The sequence below is a fragment of the Heteronotia binoei genome, chromosome 12, assembly GCF_032191835.1.
Source record: "Heteronotia binoei isolate CCM8104 ecotype False Entrance Well chromosome 12, APGP_CSIRO_Hbin_v1, whole genome shotgun sequence".
Taxonomy (NCBI): domain Eukaryota; kingdom Metazoa; phylum Chordata; class Lepidosauria; order Squamata; family Gekkonidae; genus Heteronotia; species Heteronotia binoei.
The window spans coordinates 46751799-46770223 of NC_083234.1; the positions used below are offsets into that span (position 1 = coordinate 46751799).

Consider the following 18425-nt stretch of genomic DNA (forward strand, 5'->3'; position numbering starts at 1 on the left):
TATCAACTTGGGGATGTAACAAAATATATATTTTATTGTAACATCCATACTTGAGAAAATGGGGTGGGAAGGGGGGAGAATGGCACAGCAAGGTACTCTTAGTTCCATTTCTTCCCCTGTGTGCTTAGGGTGATCACCAGTTGCTTCTAGCTGCAATGCACTTTGCAGCACAGTCTTCTGGCTGAATGATGCATGCACAGCTCATTTGCATTGCTAAGGTGACAGCTTCAAGCTATTTTAAAAAAATCCAGTTGATTGCTTTTGAAAATGCATGTATGTTTTTACATCTCCAAGAATAGGAAACAGAAGTCTCTCTCTGAGGTAACTTTGTTTAATAATAAAAGCTGCTCTTAATTTTGTGTTATCTTTTAACAGTTACATTTGGGAACATACATTTGAGAGAAAATGTTTTAAAAAGAGGAAGTTCAGAACCCAGCTGTACTGTCGAAAATGCAAATTTTAAAGATGCTGCTGACAATGTTGATTGGGGGCAATGTTTGGAGGAATCCTTAATGCTATCATGAAAGGTGTGATAGCCTTGACATAAGTAGAAGACTATTCTAAAGATTCTCTTTTCTATCAAATGTATGGTGATGATGCTGAATGTTTGGGGTTTGTATGCTCTGGTGTGCAAATTCTAAAATTAATTCAAAGTTATTGTCAGGCCCACTGAATATTTGGCATCTAAATCTTGGTTAATTCAGCTTGTATCCCATGCTTCCTCTAATGAAGTCAGGGCTTATGTTTTATATTCACGACAACCCTGAAGTGTAGGTGGTTACAGCCTCCAGTTAGCCTTTTTGTGATCAGTGGAGCCGTTGGTTCAAAAAAGTAACCGCTACACCGCAATTTACAGTTTTGTATGTACCACCTTTCCCCAGTCCCAGTTCTGTAGCGTGCAATGTCTATTTTTGCCTCGTCTCGATCCTATTTGCACGTGCTATGTACGTATACGCACGTTTCAAGAGTCTACTGCTACCTTTTGTTAGGGAAGGTTGATATAGAACAAACACAAACTGACTGTGCTTATAGTACCAAAACTTAAGCGCAGTGACGCCGGAGGAAGAAGGAAATACATTCCGGCATTTTCATTCAGGCTCTACGTAGGGCAGCTCCGGCCGGGTCTTTCTGTCTCCAAGGCGCCCTTCAGTGGGTCACAAGGCGGAGAAGAGGGTTGGTGGGCTTGCACGATGCGGAGGAGTCACCGGAACAACTGAACCTGATAGGAAGGAGGCGGGAAAGCAGCTGGATGGACGTGTCCCATCTCCAGCAGAAAGGCGAGGATAGTCACCGAGTGTCCAATGGCAGGCGCTATCGGAGGTCGGTGGGTGGGGCCGGCGGAATTGGCGTGGTTTACGGCACTGAGGGCTGCAAGAAGCGGGCTTCATGTGGGCTTCGGCGCGAGGGGGCCGGAGGGGAAGCTGGAGAAACGCGGGGCTGGCGGCGCTCCTTCCTGTTCTCCACCTTGGGCAAGGCCGCCGCCGGGGACCAGATTCCTGGTAAGGGGTTGCGGTGCGGCCCTGCGCAGCGGGAGGGGCCACATTCTGATCAGCCACGAGGGCTCCTTGGAGGTCGATCTGGCTGAGGAGAAGCGACGAAGGGGAAGGCCTGCTGGGTTGTGCGCGCGTGAGTCCCGTTGTGCTCAGTGGGTTTACTCCGGGGGAGGTGTGCAGAGCCTTGTGGTGCCTGACGGGCTTCACGGCCCGATACTGTGTGAGCTTACTTGGGGGAGGGGTAACTCCCACCCTCTCTCCCCCCCGCCCCCCCCCGTAAGCATGTTATAAAGGAATTAGAATTGTAGCCTCTGAATTCGTTGTGTCATCAGCTTTTTTGTCGAGAGGCTTCCTCCTCCTCACGAAATGTATGAAGAGATGAGCCTTGGCTGGTAGTTTTAACCTTAGGTGTACTTACAGGATAAAGGAAAGAAGTGTAAATGGTGAAACGGGGTGGGAGTGGTTGTAGGAAGTTTCTTTGGTTGCTGCCGTGTTGGATTTCGTTTATTTTAGCTCCCAGGAACGGTTCCTATTAATATGTAGTATTAATAATGCTTGGCAGTGGATACATAACTTTATAAAAAATATGCGAAATGCTTTGGTTCAGTATCTTGTTATAATACGATTATATTGTTGGGTAATTTGATGTTGTTGTAACTCATGTTTGTAGTAGTTGCCTTGAATTGGGGGGGGGGGGTGTTTCTGGGTTACCCAAAGGGAGAGCAGATGGTAGCTGGATTTGGCCCTGAGGTTGGCTGTTGCTGCTAACGCCATTATTGCAGTATGTGCCTTGTATTAAAAAACTAAATTCTGTAAGCATGTAAGTTGCAAATTTTGTCTTTCCCTAGTCATTGCAAATTGTGTCCAACCATTCCTTTGGCCCTTGAGATTTTAGTGGGCATTGTCCGCATGTTTAGTAGGCATTGCCCTCATATTTTGCTTCCTTGGGGCTACAAACTTGCACCAGTTTAAAAATCAAAATAGAATTTTGTGCCTAATGCTATGTTTTGTATGCCTGTAGTCTAGACTTAGTGCACAAACAAGCAATGCATATAGGCTTTGATAGTAAGACATGGATTCACTAGTCTCTTCTCATAGTTCAAGGATTTAAATAGCTAGAAAGGAATGTAGTTAGAGTAGCGTGTTGTCTTACGATTTCTGTAACTTGGGCAAGAGTATTTAAAGTGTTCAAAGTTCATAATGTATGTTGAGTAGACCTTAGAACACCCTTAAAGGCTTGGCTATACAGGGTCTCATATCACATATCACTTAATGCTGGAGCTGTAAAGATCAATGTAACATTATTAGCTATAGAATTCTTCATTTGAATATTTTTAATCTGGGCATCATAAAAATAAATTTTCTGTTTTGTTCTGCGCATCTGGGGTTTCTTCCCCTCCACAGATGAAATTAATTTCAAACCAAATTAATTGCATATTTAATGGCTTTGGACTTTTGGACCAAGGTTCAAGATGTCCCTCTGCCAGGAATTGATTTTTGGGCCTCAGGCGAGTTATTTTCAGCCTTAGTTCTGCGTGACTTCGGAATAATGGAATCATGGAAGGGTGAAAACCTTTTGTATAAATAACTGAGAGACAGGACTAGACCTTTTTTTGGCCAGTCAAAGGACAGGTAACAAGAGAACTGAAGGATTTCCTAGCTCAAAAGCACACGCAGGGCTGTCCTCTGAAGGGATGTTGACAGCAGTCATAACAAAAAACCCAAGTATCATTGGACACCAGAGTGAGTTAGGCTGATCCCAGGCATTGTTCCATAATAATAATATATGTGTTGTGGTTGTAGCAAGAAAGCCAAGTATCATTGGACCCCAGAGTCAGGCTGGTACCAGGCATTGTTCCATAATAATAATGCATGTGTAGGGGTGGCCTGGACATGGCTTAATGGTGGCCACATACAAAAGTGAGCTGCTGCTTGCTAAGCTTTTATACCAACAAACCTGTTAAATTCAAAGATCTCTGATGTCTTGAGCAGTGGGCACTACAGAAGCACATGTGGCCTGGGGTTGGGGTTATCCTTGCTTCTCCAGCAAGCGGCAGCACAGAGAGGCAAGCAAGGAGAATCTGAGAGCCACAGCTTGCAGATCCTCCTGTTTCTTTCCACTAATGCCTCAAGATAATAGGTTTACTCTTCTGGAGGTAAGCGGCAGCTGTCTGACCTCCTGGGAGATTAGCAACAGCAGTTCTGAGAGAAAGAGATGTTTGTTTCCCTATTAGTTAAGACTTTTGCAGAGTGTCTGAGGGAACCTTGATGAGAGCCTTCCTGGTCAGCTGCCTCACAACTAAAAGAATTTTGCATCAGGGTCATCTTGGGCTGCTTGGAAGCTTGCGTTCAAGGACCAAAAGCTGATCCTGTTTCTAAGGCAGATTATCTGCCAGATTTAATATCCTGTCAAGGTAGAAAGTGGGGAAGCATCACCTTTATTTTTGGCTCCTGTTGCCCTGGTTAGGAAGAATGAAAAATTGGGAGGAGGAAGTCATCAGCAGAAATGCTTTATAGTGAGAGGGTGAGGATGTCCTGAGCATAATTGGAGGAGAATGCAATGAATAATCTGCTCTTTCAGTTGGAGTTCTGTGTGATTTGACCCAGCCTGTTCTCTTTCTCCAATCCATTTCAATCTATATCCATGCTTCATGCTGCTTTTAAGAAGATATTAGCCTTTGGACCATTTAAACATACTGAATCTTTTTGGGGGGCTAATTTCCCATCCTTTCCTTTGCGTAGTCTGCATGAGTATTGAAGTGCTGTACTGGTTTTTCTTGTCTCATCTGCTGCCTTTCAGAATAACGAGTGTGGGGAGCTGATGTTAACATCACTCTTTTGTCTCTTAATTTATTAGTTTATAGCATAAATATTATGCTGCAGCACAATAGAAAGTAAAACACAATTTCAAGTACATTGCATACTTTAGCTCAATATGGCCTAGAGGTCGCTGCACCCCAAACTTAATCAGCCACTGTTTTTAGTCTGCATGGGTCCTCTATTAGTCATCTTTCACAAAGTAAAAGTCAGTTTCAAAGCAGGAAATACCAAAGAGTAGAATGGCATTTTCTCAAGGTTCAGCCATGGCTGCATAATAATTACTTTCCCTGTACCACTTATGAATTGGGTGAGTTGGCTTGTGTCATCTCTTTCGTTAAGGCAGCCAGGCAGCATTTCTGTTATAAATCTTGTATCGGTACAGTAATGACTAGGTTAAAAAGGGTTTTGGTCTAGACTTTGATGCAGGGCACTTGGCAGGGACTGACTTCCAGTGTTGCACCGCTAGGCTTGGCTACTGGTTGTTGCTCTCATAAGCCTTGAGTAAGTTTATCAGTTCCAGATAGCACCAGGCAAAATCATAACCATATTATTAAAAACATTAAGAGTGAAGGTAGCTGTTCTATGACTAATCTGTTCTAATCTCTCTCTCCTTTGTCTAGGACTCCGGGTCATCAGTGAGGCTGAGCAGGCATGTTCCACCCACTCCAGTGGAGGCCTCCCTCCAGCATTTATTCCTGTTACACCAACTCAGCCCGCTTCTTTGGCTTCAACAGGAAACTTGGTTTCTGTCAGAATGAGAAGTCCTTGAAGGGCACCTTCCAATGGTTGTTTGCTTGGCTACAGAAAAGTACAGAGAAATGTCCTGAGCAGAGAAGCCTTCTCTCCCTGCTGGCCAACCAGTGCAGCTATGTAACCAGCCAGAGGGTCCAACGTGCCCAGCAGATTGGACAGTTGTACAGTAACATCTACTCTGAGAGGACACGTAAGAGCCTATTCAGCTCCTTATGGCGCAGGTTCCAAGGACGTTATGGCAGTGCTGGTAAGCTGATGGCTGCCTTCACCGGTGTGTTCTTGTGGGAAGAGGAAAGAATCAAAGAAGAAGAACTGAAAAGGTGGGTCCTAGCAGGCTCTTGGTGCAGCGGTGGCCTTTCTTTAGTTCCTTGGCCTCTGGGCTTTACTCTGAAACCAGTATTTCATTTTCTCTGGACCAGAATGTCCATGTGTACACATGGGTGTGTGGAATCATATAATGACAGGATTTTCTGCTGGAGCCAGTCAGGACACAGAGGCTTTGTGCTGATGCATGTTTTCAAATAATCATGTAACCTAGAAGGCTTTTTTGATTCTTTTTCTTTAAAAAACAGCAACTAATGTTTTTTGGTTAGCTTTTTTGAACCACCTCCTAATGAATTTTTTTGGAAGCTGAAAAGTGATGGAGGATAAGAATTGACTCTTGCTTAGTTGCTAACAATGCAAGAACCCACAGTTCGACTATCAACGTATCAGCAATAAAGAACCATGTGGCATAGAAAACCAACAATTTCTTTTTCAAATGCTTATTCACAATATATAAAGAATGATTCCATATACTGTGTAGCAAGCATTAATACAAAATACTTGGGTCTGTTTCATCTCCTTCGCAGTCCAGATTTTGTATACTTTGTAAATCCAAAACTTGTTCCTTGGAAAGGAGTTATTTCATAGGTCCACAAGTCCAATAGCAAATCAGGCAGCATACACTGCTGGAAGTCTTCCAATGCAGTTAGAGAACCAGTTTCAGTCCTAAGACTTTCTTCAGCTTAATGGCTTCACATCTAAGTAAGATCTTCACATCTAAGTAAGATCTTCACATCTAAGTAAGATCTTCACATCTAAGATACAATCTTGCCTTCCAAACATTGCTCACAGTAATGCTAACAAACACATCCTTACACATGTGATCTCACCTCAAAGTTCTGTAGTATTATTGTGAATAAGTATTTGAAACAGCAGTTGTTGGTTTCTATGCCACATGGTTCTTTATTGTTGACTTCTACTTTGGTCATGTGATTTTACAGGCTTTCATTCACAGGTGCGTTATAAGTAAAGACAGAAAATTTCTTATTGTACTGCCCAACTGGCATTGGAACGGCAATGTAATGTTATGGAGAAGGGTAGTTTAGCCTACCCGCTGGGACTCTTCAGGGTGATGGTTTTTGGTATCACTTCTCAAGTGCCTGGAAGAAGAGGCAGCTTAGCCTTAGGGAACCTTAGACTAGAGACCACCTCATTTGTCATATCTAGTTTCAGCCTCTTGAGTCAAGGACACCTTGTTGATATCTGTATATTGTTTTCAGAGAACAGTGCACAAAATTGTTCTCTGTGGTTTTCCATTCCCTGCAGTGAATAACTGAAGGACTGTTGTGGCCCCTCTCCGTTATTGAACTCCTTCTTACTGAAGTCTCTTCACAGGCTATGCTTGATCACCTATGGGAACATTGTAAGACCTACCTGTTTCTGGAGCTGGCCTCAGGCATTTGGGCTTTCGTTGGGAAGAGGCGGAGGCTCCTAAGAATGTCAGTCTTGCTCCAGTTATCTGTCAGGAGTTTGGGGAAGGCACAGATCTAAAGAGCTCTTGCATGTAGTTCTTCAAATGTTGCTGCTAGCCTCAGATGTATGCACTATCCTTGTAATTGTGCTGTGGCCACAGTTTCTCAAGCTGCTCCCTGCAATAAGCTCTCTTCTAGCTTTTTTAAAGTGGCTGCTTTGACTAGGCCAAGAGCATGAGATTTTACTCTTGGGTGTCTCCAGCAACTTCAAAAATGCAATATTTCTAATGCTTTATGTGTAGCAACTTTAGTAGAAAATATTTTGGCCTTTAGCTTGGAACATGGTGTTGTACAAGAAGCTACTTCAGGGGCTTGTAAAAGTAAGTCGAGAATATAGGTGCATAGCCCACTGGAAACATCTCCTGTGCAAGCTTTATTGAAACACAAAGTGCATAAGTGCTGTTGATATGGCCAGTGCTTTAAAATAGAGTTAGCACAGGAGAAGTTCCTGATGGACTATGCCTGGTGTGTTGAAACTACAGTTAAGAGTATGACTTGATCTTTTTAAGTGTTTTGTAGTTGTTAATCCCATACTTGGTTACTTTTCCTAGCTCATTCTGGTAATAGGCTTCCAGGTGAAACCACAGAGAGCTCTCAGTAGCAAGGTCTGGTATCTGGCTAGGAGACAACTGGAAGCATGAGCAAGAACAATAACTACCTGGTCCATGGTGTAATTGGGTTGTGCTTGAAGCTTTAGACTGACCAAACTCCCTGCTAACTACCATGTGTAAATTCCCATTTTACTGAATCAAGAGGAGATGAATGGTATGGATTTAGTGTTCCTCTTGTGTTGCTTACAAACTGTAGACAGAGAATCCTGCAGATTGATAATGTTGTTGCCCTCCTTTAGGCTGGGTGGGTGCACTGGTGACTCAACAAGCCAAGCACAGCCTTTTTGTCTTGTCTGGTAAACCACTAAGCTCAACAAATCTCTTCTTTGAGCTGGGCCTGCAAAAAAGGGGGGAGAGGGCTTTCGGTCAAGCCCCTGTCAGGCCACCATGCCGAATTGGTTGACTGGCAGTATTGGATGGGCAGACCCATTCAGTGACAGCAGGTACCACCTGTTGAGCAGCTCTGCAGTCCGAGTTGCATGTTTGAATCTTGCTTGAGGTTTGGAAAAAAAAATTCTGCCTACAAGAGGATCTTTGGGAAGATTTTTGAGGAACTTGGTAGTAATTAGAAAACTCACGACTCTCCATTTCTCTCTTCAGAGATCTTTTCCTCACAATGCAGCAGGCTGTTCACAGACTTCTGTGCGCACCTTATGCTTGGTCTTCCTCAAAAGAAAGAGCTTGCCCGCAATCCATTTTGCATGATCTTAATATCTGTCAGGATGTTGGCTATGAGCAGTTGTCTTACCCTTTGGGAAAAAGCTGAGACTTGCTGAATGCTGTATTTGGTGCTTTATTTTTGGAGTTTGTATCAGGAGTGCTAGAATGTTATTAATTGCCAACAATAGCAACACATGTGCATCAGGATTCTCTCTTTCAGGCAAAAATAATGATTCCAGATCAAAGGTAATGTTCTGTTTTATTTTTCTTGGCAATATCACAATGCAAGGAGAAAAGTTAATAAACACGATCCAATTAATAGAGAACAGCTGGCTAAATGACAAGTTGAATGCAGCCCTGGGGGCAGTTATATTTAGTCCTTGGCAGTCTTAACACACCTCAACTGAACTGTGCTAAAAAAATTGCCCACCATTTCTTTCATGTAGAAAGATGCATCGCTTAGGTTTTGTTTGTAAAAGGTACATGCTCCATAGATGTACAGACACCTGAATGCATGTCAATGCTCTGTAACGGTGAGGGCCCTCTGTGTCTGGCAGCAAGTTTACCAAGAGGTCAAGCCTCTATAGAGAGGAATCCGTTTGTACAGCAGCATCAGATGCTTTTGTCTCGTGGAGTGCTGTCTGGAGAATACAGCTGCCCCAGAGAATAGACACTGGCTCTATTACAGAGTATTGGATAAGGTTGCTGCAGTTGCTTTTCAGTCACCAAGTCATTGCATGGCTTTAGGAAAGTCACACTCTGTGCAGTTTCTCTGAAATGAAAATACTGAGGTTAGTTTGAAAGGGATAAGGAGAAGTGCTAAAAATGTGACCAGCAATGAGTTGGTTTTCCATTTTCCTTCATTCTGAATTGGATTATCAGTGGGGTATTAGCCAGAGTAAGGAATCCCTGTGGTGCAAACTGCAGTTCCTATTGGTGCATGTGCAGTGGTTGTCTGCTGTTACACTCAGCACAAGTGCAAAAGCTGGGCTGTACGTATATTATACGCTCCTTTTAAATTAAAGAGATAAAGTCATAGTCTTGTATCTAGATGAGAATTCTGCAGTGAAGAGTGAAGCCCTAACTTATGCAGGACAGGAGAGTTTGAAAGCTCAGTTATTAGTGTGCTTGTAGCTGTAGAGTTCTGTAAGCAGCCTCTCCATTGTAGAGTTTGCCTTGAGGCTGAAGTAGCAGGTTTGTATTTTAGGACAGCAGGTAGAACTCTTCTTAGTGGGATCATCCATAAAACATTGGAGCCTTTTTGTGTGTGAACACCAGATTCCTTTGTATTTTGCTGGCCAGGGACTGAAGCAGGGTGATGCCTTCAGACTTGCAGCTGCAGTTGTAGTGAGAAGTGGTTTATGAGGGCTTTTCATAAATTATTAGCGCTCTTGGTTGTTGTCAGTCTTGGGTACCAAGAAAGAAGTTATACATATTCCTCTGTGTGTACTGGGATTTGGGAGTTGAAAGTGATTGTATAGTTTGGGGATTTAAGTCCTCAGCATTTAACAAGCAGTATCCACACACTCTTGTGCACTTTAGTAAGCATAGAATGGTAAAATGAAAATAATCTGGGACTGTCCCATTTAATGGGCAGCTGCCTTGTAAGTAAGTTCTCAGAAGTCCCTTGCCTGCCAGCTTGCCTTAACAATTCACCAAGGCAAGTCACTGGTGAAAGACGTGTGTGTGAGTGAGAATCTGCTCATCCAGTTCAGGAGAGTTTCCTTGCCAGGTTCCTTGGGGGCATTCTGTCTTGCCTGAGAGGAGTGGCTCTCTTTGCATGTCTGTTTTACAGCCAAGAAAGTACAGCCTCAGCACAGTCCTGATTGGTACTTTTGCTCTAGTATAGGGCTGACTTTTCACTCCAGTTCTCAATACAGAATAGTGGGGGCTTTCACTATGCAGAAGGCATGGGGTATAGAGTGACGATAGGCATTAATTTGCTGTTTATTACTTCAAATGTTTCCCAAGTCTTGGGAAATGGGCAAAGGATTACCCGTGCATTCTAGGATTATATGTGGTTGGGGAAAAGGTTTTTCAGTTAAGGTCTTAACTGTCAATCATTTATACACAACGTTAATGCCCTGAGCACCTTAGTATAATTTTTTCTGTACAAAAATCAGCAGAGCTGATAATATGTAATGTGTATTTGAGCTAAATTGTGAGCTTGTTAATGTTTAAATGATGAAGCTTTTAATTTTTAACATGGGGAGCACACACATTGTTTCTGGGGACTATGTAATTTTTTTCAAGAGCCTTTGGATAGTGACAAAATGGCAGCTCAGTGGGTGGATCCAGTCACAAAATGGTAGCTTGTGCAGAAATTAGCACATTTCAGAGCAGATCTGAGATGCTCAGATGAGGAAACTTTTTCTCTTCTGTTTCTCAAAGCAAACCACCACCACCCCAGTTGTTCTTCTGTGTTTTCCTGGAAGAGGCAAATAGCAGCTAGGTGCAGGGGGAATGAGCTAATGGCACACTCCTTTCCCATTCAGAGCAAAGGTGTGCATATGAAAGAGGAGAAGGTGGCAGATGGAAAAGTGTGCTGGTGCTTTCCCATCTAGAGCAAGTGGGGATGCATGTGTGGGGCTATTATTTTCATATGAGAGAGAGAGAGAGACACTGCTACAGGAGCTTTAAGGGGAAGAATTAGAAAAGGTGGTTGCAGCAGCAGTGGGGGAGTGATGGAGATCTACTCACATTTGCTTGGAGTGTGACTGGTCTTCTCTAAGTGACCTTCTGCCCAGTCCTGGATTAAACATCTATACATCCCTATATGCCGTTGAGAAACCTTGGCTAATGACAGCTTGCGTATCTGTTGACACCTTTGGAACTAATTCCTGTACCTTGCAGCATTCTGTGCCTTTTGGTTCTTAACTAAAGGGTTGGAATGAAGGTCACTTTCTGGTGCATTAACAAGGCAAAACTGGCTTTCCCCTGTGTCTGTTTTCACATCTAGTCAAGTGAGCACTGACTGGGGTCTTTTCTTCCACCCAAGGTCTGCAGAAGACATGAAACGCGTGGAAGAAATAACCGGACTGTTTTGGGGCAATGGAAAGGAGAACCAGACACAGGAGACAAAGCCCCGCAAGGACATAACTTCTGATCCTGAGGAACAGAGCTGGGAAATGGTGATGGACAAGAAGCACTTCAAGCTGTGGCGACGTCCAATTGGGGGGTCTCATCTGTACCAGTATCGAGGTAGCTTCCACTGTGGTCTTTCCTCATCTGTTGACATGAATTAGTCCTGCAGTCTAGTCACAGTGGCTCCAGAGGCAACAGGCTTGCTTGACTCCTTTGAATAGCTTCCACCTACCTAAGTGCAGAACTTGTGTGCACTCAATACATAAAAATAATCTAGTGCCATTGAAGACCAAGAGTTGGGTCCGAACTGAATTTTCTGGTAATGGGAGGGGAGATGCAAGTTCTACCTGTTCCCTTGTCTTGCTGTAGATCCCCAATTTGCTTTTCTTGTCATTCCTGAGAGCTTCCCTCCCATCCCTCAGGAGTAACTTTTCAGGTGGGCTATTGCAGCTGTAGGGACTTGAAAATTCTGTTTTGCTGATGCAAATACTTTCCACCAGTGCAAAACTTAATCTGGATCGAGCCCCAAGTTCTGTTATGGATCCAAGCCCACAGCCTTGCTCTTGAGGAGCCAGTATTTGAAAGGAAACAGCAGAGAACCAGAAGACTTAGGCTTTGTCACATGCAGAAGGAAAGGTTACATGAATTTGTTTGTGGGTGATGCATGAAAGGTTTCCATGTTTGTTTCCAGCTGTTGAGCTCAATTCTCCAATTTAGTGAGAGTCTTCATTCTTCTAGTCAAGTCTGTCTACCCTGGTGCCATCACTTCTCCTCATAAGTGCAGCTGCCTCACTCTTCTCTGCTGCTGCTCTTTATTCCAGCTCTGAGGTTGCTCATTTCCATAACACCTGCAGTCAGAAGTCATCATGATTGTTTTCTTCCTTCCATCTTAGCTGAAATGTATTCTTCTGACCAGTGGCTATGATATGTCTTTCTTTTATAGTCTTTGGGACATACATGGATGTGACTCCAAGGCAGTTTTTCAATGTGCAGGTGAGTACTCTGAATCTCTTTTGTCATTTGAAAGCATCTGTGGTGGTCCTTCGGTGTTTGTCTGAAGCAGTGTCTTGGGTACAGCAAGCTGTGTTACATGGCTTATATATGCAGAGGACTTAGTAAGGGGAACTTCTTGGTAACTTATCCCAAAGGGCTGATGTAGGAGTAAGAAGGTAGCAAGCTGCTGGGCTGGGTCCAGACTAAATGGGCAGTATCCATTGATCCCACTTGTTTGCTGTAGACCAAGGATGGCCAGACTTGCTTAGCGCAAGAGCCACACAGAATAAACGTCAGGTGTTTGAGAGCCTCAAGACATAAATGTCGTATGCTTGAGAGCCAGAAGACAAGGAAGGAAAACAAACAGATGGAGGAAGGAGGGAGAGGTGGAAAGAAAGTAACTTTAACTTTAAATGCATTCTCCAAGCTCCTGGCTGGCTTAGAGAAGTGATTTAAATAAACAAATGCCTTCTCCAAGCTATCTGACTGGGTGGTGGGGGCTTTGAGAGCCACACAATGTGTGTGAAAGAGCCACATGTGGCTCCCAAGCCACAGTTCGACCACCTTGCTATAGACCCTCTCCCCCATGCCATTCCTCAGGATCCCCTATCCCCCAGGAGCAATATTTCTTGGGAGATTAGTGGGCTGTAGTGCAAGTGGGGAGACAAAAGTTCCATTCTGCTGTCAGAAAATTTAGTCTGGGTCCAAAGCACTTTTTTCATTTGCTGGTGATACATTGAACAGTTCTGCAAGAGTCAGCCACTCTTGGTTTGCATTCTGCCAAGTAGAAAATACGTTATGCCTTCAATCCAGGTAAGCTCTCCTGAATTCTTATCTTCCAGCTGGATACTGAGTATCGCAAGAAATGGGACTCACTAGTCATCAAACTGGAGGTGGTTGAGAGGGATCAGGACACTGGATCAGAGGTTGTTCACTGGGTAACTCACTTTCCGGTGAGTGCTTCTTTCGCTAGTTTTTCACATCTTCCTAAATGCATGGCAGATAGGTGTTTGATGGAGATAGTATGATCATTTTTTCTCTCCCTTCCCCCATCTTCAGTATCCAATGTACTCACGGGATTACGTGTATGTTCGACGGTACAGTGTCGACCAGGAGAACAATCTGATGGTTCTGGTGTCACGGTAAGGGATCCAGTTCCAGGTGGAAGATGCATGTTCCACAGTTAAAATAAATGTAAATGAAGTGAGTATATGGCATTACTTTGTGTGGTTCTGCTCCCCACGTCCTGGATTCCAAAAGGTTGAGAGGGTGCAAATGAAATTAAAGGAGGCAGCATGAAACCAATACAATATGTTAAAAATTTGCCCCCCTTCCAGATCACCTGTGATTTGGCATTGTAGCATCCCTGCCTGAGTCTGGCAAACCTTGACGGCAGAGAACCCCTGCCTAAGACAGAGGGAATGAGGACCCTTTGTCACGGTTCGCCTCTTTCCTGGCCCTGCACCTTTCATATTGAGCAGCAAGAACTGGCATGTCCTCTTTGGCTAATTTCTCTTTGCCAGATGAAGGACTTGTCCTGGGGCCAGCCACTTTAGAGGCTCCACCCCTCCAGAACGCCCATGTAGTCAAAGTAATTCCTCTGAAAAGCTGCTACTGCCTTGCATCTCAGCAGTGACTCATTCCCTTGTTTCAAGGCCTCCTTCCAGCTGATTGTTAGGCAGTGAGCTGTTCAATGGCCAGTCACTGCCAAACAGCTGATTGTCAGGCTTTGCCTTAAAGGTGTTGTGTATGTTGTTGGCTTGGTGAATAGATGCAGAGGGCTAATTCCTTGGACCCCTCAGGTGGAGAGCCCCAGAATGCCTGGGTGCTTTATGTAAAAAAAAAAAGTTCAATATGTCCAGTCCAGCTTGTATTTCCGTAGGGCTCTTCTAAAGTACTATGTGCCACAGAATCTGAATGGCTTGGAGAGTGCCAGTGAGGCCTTCCACTCTTTAGCTCCTTCTTTAAAGGAAACTGTAATGTTTCTTTTCTGCACTGCTTTTTTCAGAGCGGTTGAGCACCCAAATGTCCCCGAGGATCCTGAATTTGTCCGTGTACGCACTTACGAATCCCAGATGGTTATTCGCCCTCACAAAACATTTGATGAGGTGAGCTTCCTGCCAGCCTTCAAGGAAAGCTTCAAGTCAGTCCAGTTCTGGCTGGTCCATCCACCATCAAGAATGCTTGCACATGTGTTGTGGTAGTATACTGCTGATGCAATTGCGTGTGGGGGGTGTGGAGAGCAGAAGGCAAACAATCACACTTGGATCTTGCTATACTCGGCAGCGACATCTGCTCCTGAGCTGCTCTTGCTGTACAGGCGAGGCAGGAACCAGTCTAATAGATGCGGTTAGCCAAAAGCCATAGAAGCTGGCTCTCCCTACATGGGGTTGTTTCTGTGGGAGTCCCTGCCAGATGGGCTCCTGGGAAGGGGCTGCTAATATTGTTTCTCTTCCTAGAATGGCTTTGACTACCTGCTAACGTACAGCGACAACCCTCAGACTGTGTTCCCTCGCTACTGTGTAAGCTGGATGGTTTCTAGTGGTGAGTCATGAAGCTGGGCCCCTCAGTTCAGGAAAGAGGCTTCCATGAGGCTTTAACAGAAATATATTAACCTGCTGCACCTGGATTCATATAAGGTAGTATATAAAGACCAAAGTGACACATTTCATGCCGCTAGTGTTTAGCCCAGGTGTTCTTCTGGCCAGCAGTATATACAGATTCCAAACATGGTTCAGAATAGGCTTTTAAAAGTTTTGGTAATGCCAGAGGTTCAAGGTTACTATCCCAGATTGTTCAGGGCTATTATCCCAGATTAAGATGAGGATTTTTTAAGAAGCAGGGATGTTAAAACTCCATTGAAACATCCACTTTGAGTCCCTTTCAAGTCACTACCTCTGTGCTGGATGGATAAGTGCTTTTAACTGTTGGATCTTGTGACAGGAAGTCCTGGTTCGGCACAGTACCTGACAGGGGCTTTGCTGTCCTCCAGAGCAGCTGGCAATGAAGATTGGGACATGCCCTTCTGTAGTGGGAAGCAAGAAGTGCCTGTGTTGGCAGTGGCCCTCTTTGCAAGAACTCTGACAAGAGAGGCTTAACGCTGCCTCATACTGTGTTTTCTTAAGTTACCCTTGCTGCTTACTTAGATGCAAGTTCCCACTGAGTTCACTAAGTCTTGCTGTTAGTGAGTGTGCATCATGTCACAATTTAGATGCGCTGCCCTCTGCGCTTCTTTGAGTTCTGGAAAAAAAATTGCCCTGAGATACTGCATCTCTCTAGGCCAAAAACATCAGTAGGTGACTGAGTGACAGCCTAGTACAAGTATATGCCCCATTTCGTATGTGTAGGAGTCTCACACTTGTACCGTGTTACTTCCTACACACAAATGGCTGCACCTCAAATTCTGTAATGTGGCTACATGGGAAGGGGAGGAGGACTATGGGGATGTCAGAATGAAGAGACCAGGCATCTTTCGACAGTGAGAGGGTGGCCCTGTATGCTGCTGTAAGTTAGTGCTAATACTTAGACCCTGGTCTTGGCCCTAGACCCTTGAACAGTGCAGATATCTTCTGCACCACCACCCTGCCTTATTGTGAACCTTTCTTTTTCTAGGCATGCCAGACTTCCTGGAAAAGCTGCACATGGCAGCCCTGAAAGCCAAGAACATGGAAATAGAAGTGCGTGACTACATCTCCTCAAAGCCCATGGAGGGAGGGAGCACCAGCAGCAGTGAGGGGGCAGCCAGTGTACCCAACCAGGAGCACAAGGGTGAAGGACCCTGCAGCCCTCTTCAGATGGGCTATGCCTAAAGGAAGTTGCTCCCCCACCAAGTTGACAGCCCAAGCCTCTCACTTGCAAACAGGGATGGCCAAGGAACTGTGCCACCAAGGAGGGAAGCTGCTAGGAACCATTAGGCTGCTCTGGGAAACAAGAGTTCAGCCAGTCTCCTGTCTCCATGCTCCTTGCCCTGCCCCCTCTTCTGTGCCATCTTGGAAGAAACCAGTAAGACCATGGTGGCTTGGAGCCAAGCCTGGCAATTTTGAAAAGCAGTCTTGTGTAGCTCTGTATATACTGGTGATCTTATTTTCTACTGGGAATGCTCTCCTCCCTGACGGTTTGGTGCTGCCCACATTATGTTGGGCTCCCCCCCCCTCCCTTCCCTGCAAAATTGCCTGGCTGCTGCAGCCTTTTAACACTTTTTTGTACCTCTTGTGGCATATGGGCACCAGCAGTGCCTGAGCATGTGTGTTGTGTGAAGCCAGTCCAAAAGACAGACACTTGCTTCTGGGAGCCAAGAAGTTGGATCTCTTGCATCTTCGGCAGCACCTGTTAGCCTGAGTGAGCCCTTGCGCTCTACCTTGCCACGTACCAAGGGCCATTTCTTTACTGCCATAGTGCCTTCCCCCCGTCTGGCACTACTGACTAGCCATGTCAGCTGCTGGAGGCAGACCCCAAGCCTGGGGGAGGCTGCTGCACAGGGCCTTTTTGTTCAGTGCTACACGCTGCTGCCTGAATGGTTAAGAAATGGGGCTGTTGTGTATCTCCTCTCCCAGTTGTTGGCTTGGTGACATTTGACCATTTCTTCTTTAATTTCTCAAAAGGCAGCAGGTTGGGGCTTAACGTCAGTCAAATGAACAGCATCGGCATGCCTTGGTTGCCTGGCGGCGCTGTGTATTTTTGGTGGGGAGGGGGAGGGACAAGGCCTATGAAATGTTTCACAGCCTGTGGCTCCAAGTTGGGACATGAAGGTCTCTGCATCACTTGGGTGCAAATCAGTGGGTCTCTTCTGCATGGTGAGTTCAGAGGCATGCAGCCTGCAGACTTGCCTCAGGCTACAAGTGGAGGGAGGGAATCAAGTTCCCATGAAAGGAATTTGCTCAGATGTGTTTGACTGGAGAGAGTTTCTTGTGCACTTTCTGTCATGGAGGCAAGAGCTTTGAAACATTTTATACAGTAGGTGGAACTTCTTGTCTACTCTGACGAGCAGCAGCTCTCCAGTGGCATCCATCTCCTAGATATTCTGGGGTTTTTCAAATCGTAGCTTTTTTGTTTTCCTCCCTTCATCTAAATATATTAATCAGCCAGGTTCCCAGAATGGGGCTGGGGGCTTATACATGATGCACATATGAAGACATGCACCTATACTGAAGGATTACACTCTGTCTTGTAGTGTGCATCCTAAATGGGCTCTCCTCAAGTGTATTCTTCTGTAGGAAGAGATTATGCTAAGCGCAAATTAAAATGTTCCCTCTCCAGCCAAGGTTATGCAAGGTTTGCTATTGTGTATAAATATCCTCAGAACCATTTGTGCCAAGGAAAAAATGGATGAGTGTTCCTCCACCTCCATTTTTCTTGTTTTTTTAGCATGTGATCTTAAGAGAGTCCTGCAGAAAATGTGAGCCGTTAGAAAATTGTTGGAAAATGTGAGCCATCTAGGTTAAGTTGAGGAGATCTAGCTGTGAAGTTAGAAAGCTCTTCTCAGCTTGGTGACTGACTAGAGATTGAAGGGGCCTATATTGCTGGGGTGGGTGGGGTGGTCTTGTGCATGAAGGCCTCTCCGGTCTTGTTCTGTGGCCTGGGAGGGCCATTAATGTAGGTACCAACAGATTTTTTTCTTGTGCTTTTACTTAAAACAAGTGGTTTTTATGAAAAAAGGCACCAATAAACTTAACTGACTGGTACAACAGTTTTATGAGTTGGTGTTCTTTTGGGATAGGCAAGGCAGAAGCTCTCTGTTTTCACAACAGCTGCTTTAATCTGGCTCAAGATATCTTTTTGCGGGTTTTGAGACCAATGTGCTACATCGATGACCACTGCCAATATCTCTCAGGCTGAGTCATGAATCCTGGAAGGCTCAATGCAGAGGCATAGAGAAGCAGCAATAAGCCTGATTTGGTTGAGAGACCCTTTGAAAGGCAGTTAAACCATCTTGAAAAGAAGGCATATGTTCTCCATGGGTGACAGTGGCTTCTCCTGCCCACAGACACTATTATTCCCCACCATTCTTTGTAAAGGGAGCCCAGAGCAATTTATAATAACTGTCCTCCTCTCCTCCATTTTATCCTGTAAGGTAGGTTAGGCAGAGAGTGAGTGTCTGGCCCACAGTCACCCAGGGAGTTTCTGCAGCACAGCAAGGGTTGGAACTTGCATCTTCCAGATCAGCCCACTAATCACTGCATCATTCAGGCTCAGTAAAATTCTTCAATGTCAGAATC

General features: G+C 44.8%; 1 protein-coding gene across 2 annotated transcripts; it reads left to right on the forward strand.

Annotated features, from left to right (window-relative positions):
* The first annotated feature begins 1334 nt into the window (after positions 1–1334).
* STARD7 (StAR related lipid transfer domain containing 7) lies at positions 1335–17896 on the forward strand. Of its 2 annotated transcripts, XM_060250949.1 has the most exons (9): positions 1335–1499; positions 4934–5386; positions 11132–11334; positions 12161–12210; positions 13053–13163; positions 13270–13352; positions 14219–14318; positions 14670–14754; positions 15823–17896. In XM_060250949.1, the coding sequence occupies exons 2-9, from the start codon at positions 4965–4967 to the stop codon at positions 16017–16019; spliced, it is 1251 nt and encodes a 416-aa protein (XP_060106932.1). In that variant the 5' UTR covers positions 1335–1499; positions 4934–4964; the 3' UTR covers positions 16020–17896. The 2 variants fall into 2 exon arrangements, with proteins under 2 accessions (XP_060106932.1, XP_060106933.1); XM_060250950.1 differs by lacking the exon at positions 14670–14754 and having other exon boundaries at positions 15823–16027.
* The last annotated feature ends 529 nt before the right edge of the window (positions 17897–18425 follow it).